Source organism: Mus musculus, chromosome 16, assembly GCF_000001635.26.
Source record: "Mus musculus strain C57BL/6J chromosome 16, GRCm38.p6 C57BL/6J".
NCBI classification, from domain to species: domain Eukaryota; kingdom Metazoa; phylum Chordata; class Mammalia; order Rodentia; family Muridae; genus Mus; species Mus musculus.
In genome coordinates, this window is record NC_000082.6 from 6,802,143 (window position 1) to 6,816,206 (window position 14,064).

At 41.2% G+C, this 14,064-nt stretch overlaps 1 protein-coding gene across 29 annotated transcripts in view; it reads left to right on the top strand.

Annotated features, from left to right (window-relative positions):
• Rbfox1 (RNA binding protein, fox-1 homolog (C. elegans) 1) overlaps positions 1 to 14,064 on the top strand; it is a 1,527,688-nt gene that overhangs the window by 917,350 nt on the left and 596,274 nt on the right. For all 29 annotated transcript variants that reach the window (NM_021477.5, NM_001359725.1, NM_001359724.1 and 26 more), the window contains one exon: positions 7,065 to 7,106. In NM_021477.5, coding sequence (NP_067452.2) covers positions 7,080 to 7,106 — 27 coding nt within the window. In that variant the 5' untranslated portion in view covers positions 7,065 to 7,079. The remainder of the gene's footprint in view (positions 1 to 7,064; positions 7,107 to 14,064) is intronic.

Here is a 14,064-nt window from a genome sequence, read left to right on the forward strand (position 1 = left end):
ATTACAGGGACTTTTGTTTCCGTTAAACATCCAGTCTTGTGGTGGAGAAATTGTGTGTGCAGATGAGTGTGGAGGCCTGATATGTACCTTTATGGTCATCCCTTAGGTGCTGGCCACCTTGTCTTTTGAGACAGGGGCCTCATTGCTTTGGAGCTCATCAAGTATTCTAAGCTAGCTGGCAGATAAGGATGAGGGATCCATCAGCCTCTGACTCCATAAAATCACTGGGATTTCAGAGCCATGCTACCATGCCCAGCTTTTAAATGTGGAAGCATAATTTATGAGATTTGAACCCAGAGCTTCATGCATTTACTAGATGAGCTCTCTCCCTAGCTCCACTGAAAGAAGAGCCTTACGGGGCCTTGCAATGCCTTTATGGGCCCTCCGAACCTGCTTGTACCTTGGTTGGGACATTTGGGGAGGAGTGCTGTTGTAATAGAGACTTGGCTGGGATTTAGCCACCTTTTCAGGATTGAGTCTTGATCCTCAGGAAGACAGGAAAGAACACATCACGTATCTGTACTCAATGCTCCAAACACAAAGAGAAGAACCCAGCATGTGTTCATAGTCGTCAAACATGCAAATAAGTTGACTCTTCCATGACTGATGGGTGTGCACCATCATGGGTAGTAGTTGAACATAAGAGATGTACAATGCATAGAATTAGGCTGAAGACCTGAAATAGGATTTTATTGCCAGGATATGGATAGAATAAGCAAAGCCTTGAAGGATAATCAAAACAAACAAATAAACAAACAAAAACAAATAAGCAAACAAAGAGCAATCTGTGATAACTCAAGAGAAAACCCTTCTCTCACCCCACGGTCTTTTTCTTTAGCAGCCTCATTGAAAAGGCAAAGTTTTTTATATTACTTTTTTATTTACGTGATTATGGTTGAATTCTGTCTTTAATAAGTTACATAGCAAAAATATCATGGTATAGATTCACCTTGCATGGCATAGGCCAGCTTCTGCTTGGCAGACCATTGTTATATTTTTAGACAGAATATAAAGTTTCTAGTCCTGGTATATAGCATTGTATTTAATTAGTACAGATGAAAGCTAGCTTTAGCACTGAAGAGTAAAAAATAAAACACACTTCTGCTTTTAGAGTTCTGATATGAAGGTGCCACCTGTCACAGAGAGTAACTTGAGAACTGTACAACAGCATGAAGAAAAACGCATTAGCAGCTTTCCCTATATCCTATATTACCTGTTTAATTGTATGTTCCTCATTTAGAATTGTGGTCTATTTATTGGAAGTTAATTTTTTGTATTAAGTATGAGGTTTGGGGTCAGAATACACGTTCAATTATTCTAACATCCTATGTTTGGTGTATATTCCTTTTCTTCCTTTTATTGGCACTGGTGCCTGGAATAGCACAGTTTGCTTCTAAGGGTATTGCTGTAAGGGTTATGATACCTACATATCTCCCAGTCTACAGATAATCAGTACTTCAGCACTTCACATGAATATGGGAACCTTAACCCCCACTTCAATTTTCTTGATTACTATGATTATTCCACCCTGTTTATATACAACAACCATCAACTATGTTTGCTTAATTTTATCTCACTAGCGATGGGGGAATACAGGCCCATTTCCTTCTCTCTCCGCACTGTCTTCTCTTTGTGTTTAGCTGACAAGATAGAAGAGCTACATAAAAGGCTCCCAGAAACGTCATTTCTTAAATTGACATCCATTAAGCATATTTCAACAATCTCAAAAGCAGCAGGCTTGGGGTTTATTTATTTATTTATTTATTTATTTATTTATTTATTTATTTATCTTCTTTTTTCTTTATGTGCTTGTTCTGCTCTGGGAGAATATATGGTGCCTGGGTGTAGTATCTGCAGAAACCAGAAGATGGTGTTCGATCGCAGAGTGAGCTGTTGTTGCAGGCAGTTGTGAGGCACCTGACATGGGTTAGGGAACATTTATGTAATCGCCAACCACCTCTCCAGCCCCTAGACTGTATTTCTATTTATTTTTATGAGAAACTTCAGTCTTTCTATCTGTCTTCCTCCATTTTGTTTCCTGTCCCCTGTATATTATCTCTGCTCTTTGGAAGGCTTACTTCCTGTAGCAAAGGTTTGAGAGTAGGTCTGTTAGCAATGAAAACTTCTAGTTGCTTTCATATTTTACCTTTGTTTGTTTACATTGCTAAAGATGGAATGGAGGGCCTCACACATGCCAGGCAAGAATTCTACCACTGAGCCATGACCCAGGGCTTTCCTTGAATTTGAGCTGTGGATAAGAAGTGATTTCAGCAATAAAAAGTGGTGCTTTCCTATAGCTTCTTTGCTTTTGTCTTTATTTTTAGATTTTTAAAATGTTCATTTTAATATTTGTGTGTGCACGGTGTAGTGTGTGTGTGTGTATGTGTGTGTGTGTGTGTGTGTGTGCACGGTGTAGTGTGTGTGTGTGTGTGTGTGTATGTGTGTGTGTGTGTGTGTGTGCACGGTGTAGTGTGTGTGTGTGTGTGTGTGTGTGTGTGTGTGTGTGTGTGTGTGCACGGTGTAGTGTGTGTGTGTGTGTGTGTGTGTGTGTGTGTGTGTGTGTGTGTGTGTGTGTGTGTGTGTGTGTTTACATGAAGCTGGATACCCACTGTAGCCAGAAGAGAACAATGGATTTGGTGGAGCTTGAGTTACAAGCAGTTCTGAATGAGCAAAGGTGGGACCAGAGAGCCATGTCCACTAGAAGGGCAGCAAGCTGTGTGAGCCATTCCAACCCTTGTTTTTATGGCTATCATTGCTTAAGTGAAAACGTTGTATTTATTTGCACTCTTACTTCCTTGTACAATTAAATCATTTGCCTATGTATGTTTCAAAGGTTTTTTTATAAGCTCTCAGAAATTCCCTTTGTGTGTGAGTGTGTATTTTGCCGTGTGTGTATGTGAGTGTAAGAGTGTGTATGTGTGTGCATGAGTGTATGTGAGTGTGTGTGTATGTGTGTGAGTGTGCACCTATGTACATATGTCTATGAGTGTATATGTATGTATGTGGGGGTGTGAGTGTGCATGTGAATGTGTGTGTGAGTGTGTGTATGAGTGTTTATGTGTGTGTATGAGTATGTCTATATGTGCATGTATGAGTGTGTGTAAGTGTGGGTTGAAACTCATTAAAATAAAATCTAAAGCTGTAACACATAAGCTAAAGCTCTATAAGGGAAAAAAGAAAACAAAATATCATTGTGAGACAAAACCTTCCCAAAATGCCATTGATTTCATTTTGTGTTGGTCATCTAATGCTTGGCATGGGGCCTTCTCTTAGGTGTGGTTTGTATACCCAGTAAGATTCCGTGGAGAAAACTAATCTTTTCTTGCCAGTGGTTATCAATGGATATAGGTTATGGTTAGGGGTGGGGGCATATCTGTTCTCTCTCAGCACTGGGACCACATCTGGCTTAGACCTGTACAAGCGGCGAGCATGTTGCCACAGGCTCTGTGAGTTCCTATGTAGATTCTCACCAGTGAGCCGTTACTCCTGCCCAACTTCCAGCAATTTTGTCATGATCTTTTGCGGGTGGGGTGGATTTCTTTTAATTTAACTCCTTGGAAGGTAACAATCTTCTTGAACTCGTGGGTTTATATCTTTCCCCACGTATGGTTTGGCTATTGAATCATTCATTTTTCTGCTCTAAGCAGACAGAGTATATTCGTTACTTTTCTGTTTCTGTCATAAAATATCCAGACAAAAACAAGTTAAAGAAGAAAGGATTTATTTTGACTTACATTTCCAGAAGGAATGGAGTCCTTCATGGCAGGAAGACATGGAAGGCACAGCATGACCCAACGAATCCCATTTCAAGCACAGACCAGAAACAGAAAGACCAGGAAAGAGGGACCCGGCTCAAAGCCCTCCCCTAGTTATGTACTTCCTCCAGCAACACTCCACATTCAAAGGCTCTGTAACTTTCCCAAACAGCACCACTCTCTGGGGACTAAGTATTTGAACATGTGATGACGTTTCATGGAATGATAGGAAAAGCAAGGAGGAGGGAGTGTATGGTACCTCTTAGGAGGACAGCATTTCAAGTCATGAAACCCCCATGACACATGCTGGACTGAGCCTGGAATTACCCAGAAGGAGACAGTAGTGTGAGGGGATGGTGTAGGGGGGTGGAAAGATAAAAGGAAGGTTCTCTTCTTTCTGAGGTTAAAAGTCCTCAAGATAAACTCAGAGAACTTCTCCTGGGACTTGGCGTCTGTAAGTGAGCACTTATGGCTGAGTTCTCCTGGGACTTGGCTGTCCATGATTACTGCTGTCATGAGTTCTGGGCTCTCTTGGCTCAGCTGCTAAGAGATGGTGTGAAGCTGGAGAGAGGGTGTTTCAGGCTCAGTCCTTGGTTCCTATTCTACTCACACCTTCCTCTCCTAGTCTCTGTTTGCTGTTCAGTGAGAACCCCCATCTGGATAGCAGTCACCGCCACTCCTTACCCTCCTACACCATGTATCTTTTCTGCCTGTGGATTTTCCTCTCTTTCTTCTTAAGGATTACAGAGATATAATCTAAAGTGCCTACTTCAAGTACACTTGAATGTACGATTTTCTATTTATTTATGTAGCTAAACTCCTTTACTTTTCGATAATTTGGAAAATCTCTTCCCAATACTTTCTTCCTTACATATCCTCTTTAATGGCCAATTGAACTGTATTTTTACAGAAAATAGGATCCATAACATTTGTACATTTTGTAGCCTTTTTCTCATAAACTAAAGTGGGTTTTCGGTACAGTTCCCACATCAGTTTTTAGAACTGTGGTTTATTGTTGATTTTTCTATCATCACACATTATAGTTTTCATAAATTTATCTTTCATAAATGGTACTGTGGTTCATTACTACCTATGTATAAGTTAGTCTCCCTCCTTTCTTTCCATCTATTTGTCTCTCTTATGGTATGAATAGTTGGACCCAGGGTCTAAGCATGAGAAGCAAGCACTTCACATCAATTGGGTGGTCCTTGCCTAATACTAAATGCCACAACCTAGGTTTGATTCCCCAACACCACAGACACTGAGCCTGGTCTTGCACAGCTGTGCTCTTAGCCCTCAGGACGTAGGTGCAGGAGGATCAATAGCTCAGAATCATCCTTGGCCACATAGCTGGTTCAAGGACAGCCCGGGATATGTGAGACTCAACAACAACAACAACAAAGCAAACGCAATCAAAAGAGATCTTCTCAGAGGTAATTCTAGGTGAAATGGCCTACAACAGTATTCTAGTCTGTCTCTAGCTATAGACTTTAATCTCTGGTCTATCCTAAGCAAACATCCTTATTTTTGCTTTAGAAAAAGTAAAACGAAACTTTCACTACAAAACACATAAAATATACATCAAGAGTTGGTTGCCAAAGCTTCTCATCCTTCAGTGAAGTTTCAAGAAACTCCCAGAACCCTGTCAAGGGCTGAGAACTACAAGATTTTACAGTGCTTTAAAGGAAAATAGCAAGAGACAATAGAACCTGTCAATAATGCAGAACTTAGTTCCATTTTTGCCATTTACATTGAAGGCTCATCCATCAATCTTTTTCTGTGTTATAGGACCATCCAAGCCTGGTTTTCTAAGATGCATCCCTCTCTATCTTTGACCTCTGTGTAACCAGCTAAATCCAAATACCTCACTGGCTATCCCCTGCTAATGCATTCTGCTCTGCCTGTTTGGGTAACAAATCATATGGTCACTCTAATAAAGCCTCTTTGGATGGTAAGAAAAGCACATTGGTAAGGCACAAATCACCAGGCAGTGTTTGAAAGGGGGACTACGAAGACTTCATTCTTGCAGTGGTGATGGATACCAAATTGTGAGCAGACTTTTTTCTGTTATAAGCCTTGGCCTCAGATTCTCCCCCATGTGGTCTGTCTAACAACTATCCCCAAACAGTCTTTCTTACTTCCATCTGGCTAGGCTGGACCATCAAACCCCATCTGTTATTCCAGTATCTCAGAGGCTGAAGTAGAAGGATCACGAGTTGGAGCCTTGTTTGGGTGATGTAATATGCTCAAGGCAAGACAACTTAGTGATATTCATCTCAAAATAATGAGAGAAGAGAAGGCTAGAGTATAATTTAGAGGTGAAGCACTGCTTACCATACATGAAACTCCAAGGTTAGACATCAGCACCACACACAAACAAAATTAGTAATTAAGAAAGAACTCATTAAATGCAAGCTGATTTCCAAGACATGAAAATGATATTGTCAGCACTTGACATTAGGGAAAACATTGCTTTGGCTATTGTCTTCTCATATACAACCTAAGACAGCCTTAAGGAAGTCGGTTCTCCTATTAAACGGGATTGGAGGAATCTGTGGACAAAGAAGGCAACCCTCTTTCCCTGCACCTCCGAACTATTCCCTTAAGAATACTGCTCCCCTTTGCTGGCTATTTATGTATTGTGCAATGCAGAACGATAGTGAACAGTCTACCATCTGAACTTAGTGAAAAATTATTAGTATTAATGCCTGGTCTGTTTTTGAGTCCATTCATCAATACTAACAATTTTCTTCTGTTTTCCCCCTTATCTTTTCCCACGTGTGTGTATATGTGATATGTCTATATGTGCTTGTGTGAAAACATCCTGTGTGTGTCGATGCACATATGTGCTTACATGATTGCATATGTCTGGGCATCCCTGTGTGTAGAGAAGCACATGTGTGCTTGTATGTTTGCATATATGTGAGCATTCCTATATGTGAAGATGCACGTGTGTGTGTCTGTGGAGGCCAGATGTTGATATCAGAAATGTTCCTCAATCTTCTACCTTGTTTTAATTTTTTATACTTTATAGTCTATTGTATGTGCACATACAGATATGTATATGTGGACAAGCCATGACATACCTTAGGTCACTTGTCAAAGTTGGTCTTCTCCTCTCACCATGTGGGTTCCAGCTTCTGACTTGAAGGCAAGTGCCTTTATCCACTGAGCCATCTCCCCTCAGTATGTGCAGCCAGTGTTTATGTAGGTTCCAGGGGTCCTGTTCAGCTGCTCCCTAAGTCCCTGACTTTATGCTGCGGTTCAATAGAACCTTCTGACAGTCTCTCCCTTTTCTCTTTTCTGCAGGTTTTGAGGCAACAGATGAATTGTGAAAGAGAGCAGCTGAGGGTAGGTGTGACCTGCTTGTAACAGGCTTTCTGCTTCCTATTTCTGTCTAATAAGCAAAGTTTCTCTTGTCTCTTTCAAGACCTGCAGTCTAAAGACCAGGCTTCCTCTCAGATGGGTAGAGTTGGCAATATTTATCCCAGCTAATTTCATATTGATCTATCTGGTAAATACAGTAGATCTTCTTTTGAAGTGCTATTATAGTATATATGGATTTTTTGATTTAGATTTGGCGATAAATACTTCTCCTGTGGAATTTGCTTGACATCACTAAACTTGTTTTATGTACAACATGTGGTCTAAGTAATCACGAAGGTCAAGAGGATACCTTGCTGCCCTCTTGATGTGAGATCCTTGCTGTTTGGTGAGCGGCTAAAATGTACTTTTACAATGGCCTGGAGTTAGTGAGCAACACTTATATCAAGGGATTTTTTTAAGGAGAATTTGAATTATCCATAGATTTTGGACCTTGTTATCATTTGTATACATGGGTGACAAATCCAGAGTGCTAAACTTGATAAGTTATTCCCTTACTTAAAAGCAAGTTCCCAGATGTAAGTGTGCCAGATGGATGAAAGTTTTTCTTGAAAATGAGTTGTTGTTTTTTTTCTGGAGACTCTGTTCCCCTATCACTATGTCTTGGTTGGACATCCTTATTGTCATTAGCTTGTGTGGAATTTTATAAACTGTCTGGATTCCCTACCTCTGTGTGCCCTTTTTTTCCAAAGCATGTTTATATTTGGGGAGAGAGTTTAAGGTTATAACTGACCACTCTTGATGTCACTGCTGGGGACCTACCATTTTCACTGAACTATGTGACTTAACTGTGTGTTTTCAGATTGCTATGAAAATTAAAAGAGTCTGTGGCTTTTCAAAACATAGCAGTACTTGAGGAGGAGGCCTGGGGGACCATGATGAGAAGAATAATGCAGTAAATGAATATAATGCCTTTGTGCACTGGTAGTTGTATTTAAGGACATTTGCTAAGCTGTAATCTCCAGGTGGCCAGGACTCCTAGTGTTCTTTCTATTTTCCAGTTGCCTTTGTTATCTGGTTTGTTCAATCCTATAGCAAACAAACAATGAATCCACCTGTGTGAAACTGAGCTGGTGGCCTGAGCTTTCTTTTCTTGTTATGCTTATGTATTTTATAAAATGTCCCACCCAGGCCTCTATTAATGTTTCATCTCAGTCCACATTTACTCTAGCATTAATGCCATTTCCGCATGTGACAGCCACCAAGACATTTGTTGGTTGAGGATGTAGTTCTCCTGCATGTGTGAAATACTCCATGGTATAAACTAAAGGTGGTAGGTAGCACATAGCTATGATTCTAGCACTCAGGGGGTAGAGGTGAAAGGAGCAAAAACTAAGGATATCCTTGGCTACAAATGACTACAAGCAAGTTTGAGGCTACCCTGGACCCGCTGAGACACTGTTTCCATTTTTATTGAAATGATATTTGCTTTAAGTTTTACAGAACTCTCCCATTGCTTTCTCTCTGCAACCTGAATGACTGGTTTGTACTAGTAAACAACGTATTGGAATTTCTGACTTTTCTCTCCTGTATGGTTGAGCAGGAACGCCAGAAGTAGGTCAGGGCTAGATAGAGCACAATGGTTGCTTATGTCTCCAGGAGGCTTTGCTACAGTCCTCAGAATTCAGACAGCCCTGAGTTCTCTTTTGCAAATGATGTTGCTTTGGAAAACAGAGGGTGCAGAGGACAAGGAAAGACTTGTCTGCAATTTGAGGGGTTCTTAATTTGATGAAGACATTGTCCATAGGGTGCAGTTTAGAAGCAAGGATGGCATCTTCATTACCCCTTCAGTGGATCATTTGGTTGGGATTCATGTGGGTTTCAGGAGTGACCTGGCTCCCAAGTCCACCTACACCACCACAGATAGTGGCTATTGTTTGAGCTCTGGATTTATAATTTTAAACTAATTTGTGTTTTAAATCCATATATACCACTTTGCCATTGATAAGATGAACTTTACACAGCTCAGTTTTGACACCAGTGAGAATGTATTAATGTTTTCTTTTTCCATTTGACTCAGGGAACATCCTCCCTGTTATAGCTGTGAGGTGTCTCATTGTTTTATGTACTGGGTCCTAGTGTGAGTGTGTATGTGTTCATGTAAAAGCCAGCAAACAGCCGTGGCTGCCCTCCCTCCAGTATCATGTGTCTTGCTTTCTTATCACAGGCTTGATGCTTATCAAGTAGGCTAGGCTGGCTGGCCAGCAACTCCTGGAGGTCTTGTCTTTGCCGCAGAAGCATCAGGATTACAAATCGGAGACAACATTCTGTTTTTTGAATCTGGATTTGAGGGATCAAACTAGGGTCATCATGCTTGCAAAGCCTAATAATTGGACCTCCTTTTTTAAAGTCAGCATCTCAGCTTGTAGCTCAAGCTGGCCCCAAGTTTATTTTGGACACCAGGTTAGCCTTGAACATTTGTTAGTCTCATTGCCTCTGCCTCAGCACTGCTGGAACTTACAGGTCTGGGTCACCATACCCTGATCTCAATTTTGACAAATCAATCTTATGGGTGGACATTTTTCTCTAATGTCCAATGACACTCATTGCCCCTCAACTCTCTATTATGGCTGGAGAAATTCAACATATTTCTGTTGTATCCCATCTCTTCCTTACTTCCCTGCTCTTTCGCTCCTCTTCCCCCCACCTCTCCCCTTCTTCCTGTTCTTTCCTCTTCCTCCTCCCCACTTCTCCCTACTTCTCTTTCCTCTCCTCCTCCCCCTTCCTCTTCTATCTCCTCCTCTTCCCCCTTTCTTCTCCTCTCTCCTTCTCCCTCTTTCTGTCTCTCTTTCTTCCTCATCTTCTTCCTCCTTCCTCACTCTCCTTCCTTTTTTGTCATTATATAGAATCAATCCACTCTCCACTTTTTTTCTTTTATAAACATTGTACTTTCTAGGCCTCTGGGTCAGTTTCACTCTAACCCTCTCAGATACAAGAAAACCTAGTAGTCTCGGCCTTTATTTCGAGGGGCTGCAAATTATCATCGAAAAGGAGATATCGGTTACGGAATACACTAAGACTTACCTTCTCCACTGGATCCTGGGAAGTCCATAAGATCCTGGGAAGTGTGTGCCACACTGAATTTGTAACATAGTATTTCTCAGCCTGTGGAATGCTCAGCCTGTGGGATACAATTTTCAGAGAACTGAACACCAAGTCTTTCAGAAAGGGTGAATCATTTAGAGAAAAAGTTATTCCTTTTCCAAGTCTCTCTCAATCCTTTTTATGTCGATGAGGAAGTCCTAGTTTAAACTAAAAGAGATTTAACAAGGCCGCAACACTTTCTAAGCTTTCTTTATAGCAGAGTGGGGCATGTGCCTCAGGCTTAAAGCCTGCAGCAGCCTGAGCATCTATGCAGACTTCAAAAGCGTTGTTTGCAAAATGTAGCAGTCAAGAATTAGGGGCCTAGAGCTAGACCCAGTGCTCTAATTATAAACCTTGAATGGTTTGTGAATTTATGACACTGTGCATAGTTTTTGAATATGCTGTACTTGCAGTTCCTTGTGTGACCCATTGGAGACAATAATTGTTCATATTTTATAAGCCTTATCTATGAATGTGTGTGCATGAATACATGCACAGGTTTGCTTATGTCTAAATTTCTTCCCTCTTGTATCTGACTGAGTACTTGACAGGAAGGAATGTAAGGTAGGATTTATTTTGGCTGATGATGATGAGACACATCCCTGGTGACAGGCAAAGCATGGTAGCAGAGTCTGCTGTGTGATCTGCTATTACATTCAGGTGTATCAGAAAGCGGAGAGTTCTCCAGCTGGGAGTGGAGCTGGCCTAGAGATCCCCATAGACTTTATTTGCAGTTACTGATATTGGGTTTCTGTTTGCAGTGGCAACGCCAGGTTTCCTTGGCAAATGCAGCCATTGAGCTTAAGAATGGGTTGCTTTCAATACAAACACGAGCTGCACATCGTTACCTACGGCCCAGAGTTATGACAAAACCGGTGGTGGTTGAATGCAAATGGCTGAAGTTTGAGAAACAGGGAAATCAGAGTGCCAGCCTTGTGAAAGATGTCATACAACCTACCTACAGTATCAATATTTAATTTGCCAGTTAGAAGCCAGTCTCTCATTTCTGCAAGATACAAGAGTGATGTGGCTTGCAGAAATGCAAATTGCTAATGATCTTCTTGGCTTAAATCCATTGCCTTCATCCAGGCATCAGAGAATGAATCTTGCAGCCTGCCTGGAATTGAGCTATCAGGAGGGAAGGCTTTCACCCCACCCCTCCCTCTTTCACCATCCACGCATGCCTCCCTTATTCTTAGGGGAGCAGAGCAGGAACTATAAAACCCCATGACTCCTTCCAAATCTATATTTTCTTGACTGTAGTTTCTAAGTAGCTCATTGTCGGAAAGCCTGCCTCCATCCAGTTATTTATTCAGGAAATATTTTTGAGTGTGAACCAGATGCCAGTCACTGTCTGCGCAACAGAGATGTAATGCTGTAATAAAACCGATACATTTCTCAAAGTCTGATACCTTGCAGGCGAGCGAGAAAAGGCACACATTTGTCAAATAACTCCCTCCAACATACCTATGAAACTGGCAAGTATCATATAAGCCCATGCTACACAGAGAGGGACAGGTGGGGGAATCTTATGGTACTGACCTCCACTTATCAAACTTGGTAGATTAATGTGTAGTATAGTGGCCAGTACCTTTAGGAGACATGTTAGTGGGGCACAATGTCCCAGGCTGTGACTGCTGTGTATGAGTTTACCTTTCTCCTCACCCGCTGTGGTGTCTGCTTGCCAACAGTCAGTTGTATGTGTTCCCAGGGCTGCCTCTGCCAGCTGCGCTTGTTATTGTAATTACATTATTTAGTGCAATATTATGTAAACTGATGAAAAATGAGCACAGTAAGAAAAAGAGCTGTTTCTATGAAAACGGAGTTAAATGCTTTGGAAACACTCTATGAAAGCAAGCCTCAAAGATTAGTTCAATTAACTATGGGCCAGAGGACTGGAGAGTACAGGGCGGGCTAGGGAGGAAGGGAGGGGGCAGAAGTCTGAAGATAGTCTGCAGCCAGAATGTCTCTGAGATGTGTGTTTATGTTCTGATTCTACACAGAGCAAAAACAGAAGAGATGAGAGGCCTGTGGATATAAGTCCTTGGTAAAGCACTGGACTTTCAAGTGTGAGTTTCTGAGCTGGATCTCAGATGTCAGGATGGGACACTGTAGTTTGGTTGCTCAAAGGAGGACCCCATAAGCATAGTGGCCAAACAATCTAGCTCAACTGATGAACTGCAAGCTCATGGGGTATCCTGTCTTAAAGGAAATAGAGAGCATTACTAAGGATGGCACCTGAGATTGTCTTTGGGCCATCACATGAATGCATGAATGTATTCATATTATATATATGTGTGCGTGTGTGTGTATGCATGTGTACAAATGTGCTCCAGCCTGTATTCACATACACACATACATAAATGAAAAAGTGATGAAAAGTTTGCCATCACAAAGACAGTGAGTGGGGTTGAAAATACTTGAAGACCAGAGTGTGACTGTGGTAATCTAGTGCAGGCTACAGGGTCACTGTGGTAACTATACAGCAATGCCACTGAATAGGAAGGCAATTCCAAAGAGAATTGTTGAGGCTCTGTTTCAATAAAATTTTATTTATAAGAAAAAAAAACATGAGTCACTGTTGGATGCTCTGTAGAGATAGAATTGATATTGAGGTTTATAGATAAAGGCTATTAAAGGTTTTCCACCTGCAGAGAAACCCTACAAAGAAAAGGCCTTAAATTTCTGTGTAAGATCCACAAATTGAATGCAAATTACTAAGTTTATATTTTAAAAAAAAGGTTGAAGATATTTCTGTATTGCTTAATAAATAATACCTTCCTTTAAAGAACTTTTAGTGAGCCATTTTCTCCCATTTCTACACAGCAAGCTGGGACAAGGACTTGAAACACAAAACTGAGCTTGCTTTAATGTTGAAGCCCCAATAAAGTCAATACTTCATCAGTCTCCAAGAGAAGAATAAATTGATCCCACATGACTTTAGATCTTCCATTCAGCACTTTGTGAGACTTCACAAGGAGGGTGACATTTGTCACCTATGTGTACTTCTGCCTGGAATCACCAAAGTGTTAATTGACAGTAATTATTACATTCATCACATATAAGCACATTTCATTTCTCTCATATCTCTCTTTGTATAGCATGTATATGTGAACATGGACACAAATATACCACAAATTGTGTGGAGTTCAGAGGGCAAATTTGGGGAGTAGAGTACTTATTTCTACCATGGCTTCTAAGGATCCATCTTGAGGTATCAGGCTGAAATTGCATGAGCTTTTAGACACTGGGACATTTTGCCCTTGTAGATGTTCCTTACAACTCTTTGATTGCTTTATTCTTTAGATTTTCCTGTCTTCTGGAATTGTTTTCTGCCCCGCCCCTGCCCCACCCTTGCCCCACCAATTTTTGACATTAACATCCAAAATCTGACAGAAGCCAGACTTTAGTGGCTAGCTCAGATGCCAGCAGAAATCAGGGGCAGTTGTGGATTTGCAGCAAGGACATAGAAAGCAAAGATCTGAGATCTGTATTGTCATTATCTCTACCTCTATACAGACATGATATGCTTCTACATGTGCTTGTATGTGCATGAATGTGCACATGTGTGAATACATATGTACATATGTACATACACATGCACACATGCACACATGCACACGCGCGCACACACACACACACACACACACACACACACACACACACACACACACACACCTGGCAAAGATCTGCTTGCTTCAGTATTACCCAACTAATTGTCCCATCTTTGTGGGTTTCTCCAAGCAGAAGGGGTTTGTCTACGTATAATGAGCTCTCTCCTTCCAGAAACTTCATACATTCCATGTAGCTGCAGCAGGTCATCTCTAAAGACAGCAAACCA